The sequence below is a fragment of the Drosophila miranda genome, chromosome 2 (assembly GCF_003369915.1).
Source record: "Drosophila miranda strain MSH22 chromosome 2, D.miranda_PacBio2.1, whole genome shotgun sequence".
In the NCBI taxonomy this organism is placed as follows: Eukaryota; Metazoa; Arthropoda; class Insecta; order Diptera; family Drosophilidae; genus Drosophila; species Drosophila miranda.
Window position 1 is genome coordinate 10,988,482 of NC_046675.1, and position 8,418 is coordinate 10,996,899.

The 8,418-nt window shown below is 47.9% G+C and overlaps 1 protein-coding gene across 1 annotated transcript in view; it reads right to left on the reverse strand.

Annotated features, from left to right (window-relative positions):
- LOC108157514 overlaps positions 1-4,113 on the reverse strand; it is a 39,766-nt gene extending 35,653 nt beyond the window's left edge. The window contains exon 1 of the mRNA XM_017289614.2: positions 3,430-4,113. Coding sequence (XP_017145103.1) covers positions 3,430-3,487 — 58 coding nt within the window. The 5' untranslated portion in view covers positions 3,488-4,113. The remainder of the gene's footprint in view (positions 1-3,429) is intronic.
- Between the last annotated feature and the right edge of the window lie 4,305 nt (positions 4,114-8,418).

The window sequence follows — 8,418 nt, forward strand, 5'->3', positions numbered from 1 at the left end:
TTAATGGTCCCCCCGTTTAACGACATTGCCAGAGGCACCATAAATAATACAAATAATAGGAAACGCAGAAATATAAAATTCGTTTTCTTGTTCGAAGCCTTCGTCTTCCGCTCCTGGTGTCGCTCCTGTCGCCGCTCCTGGTTCTGGTTCTGGTACTACCTCTCATGTCGCTCTGGCAATTTGTCGTGTGAGCAACTTTTTGATAGGCCGCACCACGCTTTGGCCGATAAACCGGGGACTTTCCCTCGTCTCTCCATTTCGCTTTCCTCTGTGCTTTCGCTGCTTTCCCCTCTCTTCAGGCTAAAGGAAAAACAAGCTTAAGTCCTTGTCGTCCTTGGCGAGGCGACGCCACCTTGGGGCTTTTAAGTTTGACGCTCGTTTATAGACTTTGCACACTTTGCATTTACTTTACGGCGCCTCTGATGCGGCTGATAATAAGACCGCGCGGCGTATGCGCATTGCCAGCAAAGCCACGGCCCAAAACACAGGAAAACAATGGGAAAAAAACGAGAGTTGAGCAAAGTTTTCACAGCCCGATACACACACGCCTCAGAGACACCTAGGCCAGCTTCAGTTCCGAACGAGATGGAGATGGAGATGGGGGTCTGGGTCGGGTCCGGATTCAGCTTCCGGCTCTGATGGCAGCTCTCGCTCTCGAGCATTGCTTTTGTTTTTACCGAAGCTTGTTTTATAACTTTTTGATTGTCTTTGCGCCAAATTTGTGCAAAATTGTTCCAAGTCCTGTTCCAAATTCCGCTCACCTGCGGCTGGCTGGAGCAAATTGTTCGACTGGGTATGGGGCAAGTCCCATGCAATACGGCGCCGCGAGTCTGCCTGCCATGTACGAGTATAATATTTGCCTTAATCTGATTTCTGCCACTCAACTTAACTTCGACAGCACACGGAGTGGGTATGGGTCGAAACTTTGCCCGTGGAAAAAGCAACAATTTATGGACCGCTTACAATATTTATTTCGATTGGAAAGGCCAAGTTTTCTCTGCGTTTTCTTTCGAGTGGAGAGTCCATTAAAGTGCAATGTCAAACGGCTGTGGATGTGGATGTGGCTGTGGCTGTGGCTGTGGCTATGGCCGGGGGCCGAAGGGCAGTCTGCAAAAAACTTTCATTAGATATGCCAAAAGCGTCTTTGCACAGCACGGTACTCACTTCGGCCCGAAGAGGAGCTGGCTTTGTCAAAGTCATCACATGTCATATGGCAGACAGGCGAGGCAGGCGGCCAGGCACAGGCATGGCCACGCAGTCAGTTAGTCTGCTGCAGGCTATAAGGGTCTATCTTGCTGCGTCTCTCTCTATCTCTCTCTGCTCCGATCTGTCGTTGCCTGTCGCCTGTGTGATGTGTAGGTCCCCAAACAGACATCCCCAACTACATCTACATCCTCATTTACATCCACATCTCTGGCTGGCCCGCGGGGCAGGAGCAGGAGCAGGGGCAGGACCAGCCCTGCCATTGAGGTTGCACCGAGTGCACACACTTGCCTTGTTATGGCTGTCCCAGTCTCCTTTGCCACAGCCACTACTAGGTCTCACAATTATTACATTTGTATGGACATGTGGCCACATTAAGTATACGACGCGAAGGCCAGCCATCGCTTAAGGCTGTTGCCCCGACTCCTGCTCCTCCTCAGCTAATGTCGTCGTCGTCGTCGTCGCTGAAGTGGCTGTTAGCCAGTGGCTTGACACAATATTTATTCAAATGTGAATTTCATGATGCAGCTTACTGTTTAGTTAGTCAAATTGATTTATGTTTTGCTTTAATTTCGAAACGCTATTCGCCATCAAGAGCAGTGCAAACAGAGAACGAGTTGGCCCGGCAGAAGCAGAAGAAGCATTCGATAAGCGTATTCCCGTCACGTGCGCCTTTTGTTGCTTGTGTAAATAAGTGTTCGGCAGACTTCACAACTCAATTAAGCCGTCAGCCGAGCGAGTGCTGAGTGGCCCAACTAATGAACTCCACTCCACTTTGCACCGATTCGATCCAGCAACCCACCCAGCACTCGCCCAATAAATAATTCAATCAGAACAATTTCAGTACAGAAAATCAATAATAATCGCATCAAGTGTCTTCGGGCAGTTTCGATTACACTTTCCGGATCTGAAGCAGAGGCAGAGGCTGAAGCTGGAAGTGGAAGTGGAGTCGGAGATGGCAACGTGTTTAAATTCTTAAGAGCCCATACACTCAACCAACCACTCAACAGCCGGAGCTGCTAATCTTTGTCGGGGGTCGGGGGTCGGGGAAACTTTTGCTTTCACTGGCATCGTCTCCATAAAGATTCATTTCGTTTAATGACTTGAAATTGATTTCACTGTGGCATCGGCGCATTTTATATGACGCCACTCCATGTATCCTTGCTCCCTTGCCGAAGGAGAGAGTGTGCTGGGGTAAAATGGCAAAAACGTGCTTTACGACAGGATGATCTCCTTCGTTTGGTTGAAGCTGCTGATGACGCTGCCGCTCCTGCCGCGCCCCTTGGCGAATTAATTTTTCAGCAATTACGTTGCCAGCGACAACGTGTAATAGATACAAGCCAGGATTCGGCGGGAGTCAACGAGTCAGCGTGTTGGGAGCCAGGATCCAAGTGGGAGTCGGAGACTTTGAACCGCTCCGCAACCGCGCAGTTGTGTTTTACGAGCTGCTCATTGGGTTTTTGATTAACTTTTGCCCGAAATGAAGCTGTAATGAAATTTAATTTTGTGGCATACTTTCCGCCACTCACTGGTTCGTTAATCAAATCAAATTGCCAAAGGCAATTCCCATTAGCAGCGACATTTCGCATTCATCGCGAGTTGCAAGTGCTGCAAGTGCCGATCCCTGGAAAGCTAACCATTCACAATTTATTAAAATTAAACTTGTAAACTGCCAGACCACCCAAGGCCAAGGCATGGGCACTGGCACTGGCACTGGCACTCCCTCCCATTCGACCGAGCCAGACCGGACCGTAAAGGAGGAGTATGTATGTTTATGGAGTAAATAATCGAAGCGTGCACCATGAATTATTCATGAATCTTATGGAAAAGCAAGCAGCAGTCAGAGGTGGCAGGTGCTGAGAATGTGTCCGGCTGCTGCCCCTGCCCAACCCTATGTCTCACCAAGTGCGTGACATTCGACTTTCTTCAGAGTCGAGTCGGCTGCTGACATGCCCGTGCCCCATTTGCAATTAGCCAGCGGCAGGTTTACTCTTAACTTTTTTGCATATGCAAACCCCAAGCTAAATGCCAATATTTTATAAATAAACGAAGTTTTCGTTGGGTAAACTTGGGAGAAACTATTCATAAAATATTGATCGGCCAGTCCCAGGATGCCTAAGCTTTCTTCCCAACTAAAATTTGAGGGAATCCAAACCAACAAAACGGAGAATAATCCACAATCAGCCACAAAATGGTAAGCCGATACATGATTGGAAATGTACTTACTTATTGGCTTTGTATATAGTAATCCTAAAAGTAAAACGATTATCCAAAACCTATGCATATTTCCGTATTGGTTTGTTCCAGCTGAAATGGCAACTCGATGCAGAAGTTCCGCCCCTCTTTGCAAGTGGGTTGAATTTTGGATTGGGGTTGGGTTCGGAATAGGTTTTGCAATTGGATTGGTTTTGATTTTTTTTCCTAAAAGCACACAAAACTCTTCAAACAAAACGAGTTGTTGGCCATCAGTCAATATCGAAAATCGAATGATTTCTTGCCCGATCAGGCCACTGATTATCTTCACAAAATCACTGGCAATGCTTCCTTTGGAGTTGCACAAAATCGGTGGCTTGTTTCTGATTTCGTTTTGGGGGTTCTACTTTGGCACCACCTCACAAATATCGATCGCAGAGTTACATGTTTGATTTCCCGACGATTGATGCACGCGCGCAGTTAATTAACTCGGGGGCAATCGCATCGCGCATCCCCGGAGGAAAGGATTCGGCTGGGGCAGATGTCCTGCCAGTCACCCACTCGTCTCCCACTCTCACTCTTCTGATGGACTTCGCACTCGGAAATTTCACTTTCGCACTACACTACACAACAGGCTTGCGGAGCTGTTGACTGACTCCGGACTGAGGTTGGATCCGGGGCTGGTTGCATGCGCGCACTTGTTGTGCTCGTCGCAAGCGTTTATCCTAGACTGAAGTGGCAAGCGAAACGGAACGCACTGCCTGGCTGGAAAATCGACGGGCTGAGAATACTCCCACACCGACGCCTCCACACCAGAGCCCCCAACGTGGGAGTCGAGGCATTCCAGGGAAGTGCACACCCCACGAACCCGAGACACGAACACGAACACGAACACGAGCACCAGCCGCGCCAGGCACGAGAGAGCGAAAGCTCAGGACGAGAGCTTTTCCGCTCAGTTATCCGGCCAGTTGTTGCGCTACGGCAACAGTTCCTTGGCCTGTCTCCGCCCAACGCCGGTTCCAGCCAGCCCCCCTCTTCTTGAAAACCCACTGAATCAACAGGCTGCTAGATGGCCCAGGCCTCTTGGCCCCGTCCGTTCGACTGTGTGCGGCCAAAGCAGCCGCTTTAAATGCATTAAGTGTGGCCTGGCCCTGGTCCTTAGCTCAGGCCATACCGTACCGTTTATGGCACGTCCAGAAAATGGCCTTGTATTTTTTAATTAGTTAAGCAGTTGACTTTTATAGCTCTCTCAATTGTGGAGCACACATATAATCATAGTTTATTTTGAATTTTTAAAGAATGCCTATTCTTGAATTACTTATACATATATTATTGTGGTTGTCTCTATTTTCTAGTTCATTAAATAGTCTACTATACTCAAAAGAGAGCTTAGATATTATTGTTCGGAGCAGAACCCAGCCGATTAGCTGCTTGCCAAATAGCACCTAATTCTTGGCCCTCAGCCGCTTATTTTGTTTGTTACTTATGTCTATGTCACTCATTTGTTTGTTAAAGCTTTGCGCTTGCTTGCCCTGCTAAACGCTCTCTGCCAGCTCGCTCTTCGCTATCTCCGCTTTGCGTCTGCCTACCGACGTCGGCCGAGCGAAGCTGCGCTTAGCGACCGGAGCGGCAATGTAAAGGGCAGGCAAGCCACACTTGCAATTTGGATGTCACGCATTAAAGAACATATCGTAATTTTATTTCTGCGCCGAGTTTTATTTAATTCGAAATAATTAGTCGGCCGATTGGGGATAAAAAACATTATCTCCACATAAAGTTTGGTGACCCCGACGTGATTTCTGAGTTGCAGTGTCAATTAATAATCATTCGCGATCGACATTCGTTAGCCCTAGCAAATTTTCGGCGGTTAAGCACAATTCGGTGCTAAAACACACTTACATACACCTACATACAGTGCAGTGCGGTAGGCAGTGCAGCGAACTCACTAATACACACAAGCGGAGTACAAAGCGGAATCGGACAGCTCGCACAGCCGCACAGCTAAAGGCATTAGCTGTAATCCCTTTGCTTTCGGTTCCCACGTTTATACGTATACAGGGTGTCTTTTTCGGTCGTGCTGAGAGACTCTTTTAAAACCTCAACATGGCAGCACCTGAGCCTACCAATGTCGCGAACGCAGCAATGCCGAGTGATGTAGATTTCTACAAGCACAAGGCCGAGTCCATCGCGCGCCAACTAAAGGCCATGGATCGCTTTCTTACCAAGGAAGAGCTTGCCGAGTTAGATGAGGCAGAACTTCAAGCTCGCTTAGAGCAAATCGAGCGAATGAATGCGGATTTCGATGCCGCTCAAACGAGCCTTGAAAGGCTAGATTTCCTGCAGTTAGCCCATGATGCCCGGCTGGACTTTTCGAATGTTTATGTCAAGGTTAGGTCCAGGCTGTCGCGGGAGTTGATGGCTGCTCGCACGGTAAATGTTGCCAATTCAACGACTCGGCATACTCTCGAGGGGAATTCGTCGTTGTTCGCCTATAATAGTATAGGCCGTTCTCGAATGCCCGAGTATACCAATCATCGAAAAATTCCAATATCTTCGTGGATGTCTAGATGGTGCTGCGCTGGATACGATTCGTTCCTTGGAACTTTCTGAGGAGAATTACGACAAGGCGTTGAATTTACTAATGTTGCGATTCGATAATAAACTGTTACATTTTCAGGCACACGTCAAGGCTATTTTCGGGCTGCAAGGGGTGGAGAAGGGCTCGGCTATCGGCTTGCGCGCGCTCAGCGACAAAATCAATTCGCACTTGCGTGCACTTCAGACCTTGGCGACCCCGCAGGAGATATCCGATGGGTTGCTGATCTTCATCATAGGCACGAAACTGGACCACAAAACAAAGGAGAAATGGGAAGAGAACTTGCCGACGTCAGAATTGCCTCGGTGGTCAAGCATGGCCTCATTTCTGGAAGCGAGATGTCGGATGCTGGAGAATTTGGGATCAGCCATGGCAACAAGTCCTAGTCAACAGGTGGGAGAAGACAAACCTGTCACCCTTATCACCTCCAGTAACGACCATCCTAACCCCATATGTAACCATTGCAATTCCTCCGAGCATTACATATCTAGATGTCAGGCATTCCTGAATCTCTCTGCGTTTGAACGATACAAAGAAGCAAAGAAGAGCCGCTTGTGTTTGAACTGCCTCAACAAAGGCCATGAATTGCAGAGGTGCAGGTCAGGACTTTGCAGGCATTGCCAGGCCAAACATCACACGCTACTCCACATTCCATCGGGAACTGGTGCTTCATCTTCCTCTTCACCGGCCGAGGAATCGATCCAGCAAGAGGCCGCGACTGTGCTTCTAGCAAGCGGGTGTTCCAGCCCTCCCCCCTCGATCCAGAAATCTCAGCCTAGCCAGAACGTGTTGCTATCTACTGCACTCGTCCATGTAACAGATCGTTATGGAGCACTTATCCCATGTCGTGCCATTTTGGATTCTGCATCACAGGCAAACTTTGTAACATCTAGACTTGCTGATCAGTTGCAGTTGGATCATCGCTCGTCTTATGTTCACATCTCTGGAATCGGAGATTCCATTCTACCTTCGAGCAAGTCTGTACATATAGTTGTACAATCCCAGGACGCAAGCTATCGAGCTTCCTTCGCTGCAATTGTCACCAACTCAATTACGGAAATGCAGCCTAACTTCGGCGTAGACGCAGAGGATTGGCCAATGCCGAATAATCTAAAACTAGCTGATCCTAATTTCTCCAAGCCCCAACGTATCGATCTGTTGATAGGTTCTGGTTTGTTCTTCGATTTAATGTGCGTCGGACAGATTCGACTATCAGCCCAATTGCCAACATTGCAGGAGACAAAACTTGGTTGGATAGTATCAGGAAGCATTGATAGCTCGGAGAATAAGCGTGCAGCTTTAGCCGCTTTTGAAAATTCCTCGTGCATCTCTATTGACGATTTTCGACCCACAACGCTGGAGTACCAAAACTTAGAGCAGCAATGCAGGAAGCAGCTGCTCGAGTGCCAGGTGCAAGTGGAAAAACTGCGATCGGAGAATCAGGAACTGCAGCGCGACCTTTTTATATATTAAAAACCTACATATCCACGCTAAATGAAATTCAACTTTCAACAATTTCTACATTGCCAAATTTCCTGCCATTCTATACAATTACAGAGGTTCCCGATGATCAAGACGTAATCACGACAAGCCGCCTTCGTAAAGAAGCGCCGATTGCTGCGTTCGACGATCATCCCAGCGTAGCCGCCAGCTGCGCCCAAGCAAGCATCTTCAAGAGGGCCGTTGGAAAAATAGCGGTTCTGCCCCTTCAGGATGGATCTGTTGAAAGCCTTTGCCTTCCAACGGGGGGTGAATGTTCGGAGCAGAACCCAGCCGATTAGCTGCTTGCCAAATAGCACCTAATTCTTGGCCCTCAGCCGCTTATTTTGTTTGTTACTTATGTCTATGTCACTCATTTGTTTGTTAAAGCTTTGCGCTTGCTTGCCCTGCTAAACGCTCTCTGCCAGCTCGCTCTTCGCTATCTCCGCTTTGCGTCTGCCTACCGACGTCGGCCGAGCGAAGCTGCGCTTAGCGACCGGAGCGGCAATGTAAAGGGCAGGCAAGCCACACTTGCAATTTGGATGTCACGCATTAAAGAACATATCGTAATTTTATTTCTGCGCCGAGTTTTATTTAATTCGAAATAATTAGTCGGCCGATTGGGGATAAAAAACATTATCTCCACAATTATAATATTTAAATCAGGAATAACCAATTATATTTCATTCAATGCCATGTCCCTTATTTTGTACTCAACTCCTTCCGTAGTTCTTGATTGTGCTCTTCCGACACGTTTCTGTTGCTGTTTCTGTGTAAGACCTTTGACAGCTCATTACTCATTCCCACTAATACATATATATACATATTTGTATGGTGTATGTTGACAGACATTCTACGGGCTTGCCTACGGATCTGCCTCAAGTCGTGCCACTGCCACTGTCTCGAGATGTTTCGCGTAACATTTAAGTTTTGATGGAATAAATGAA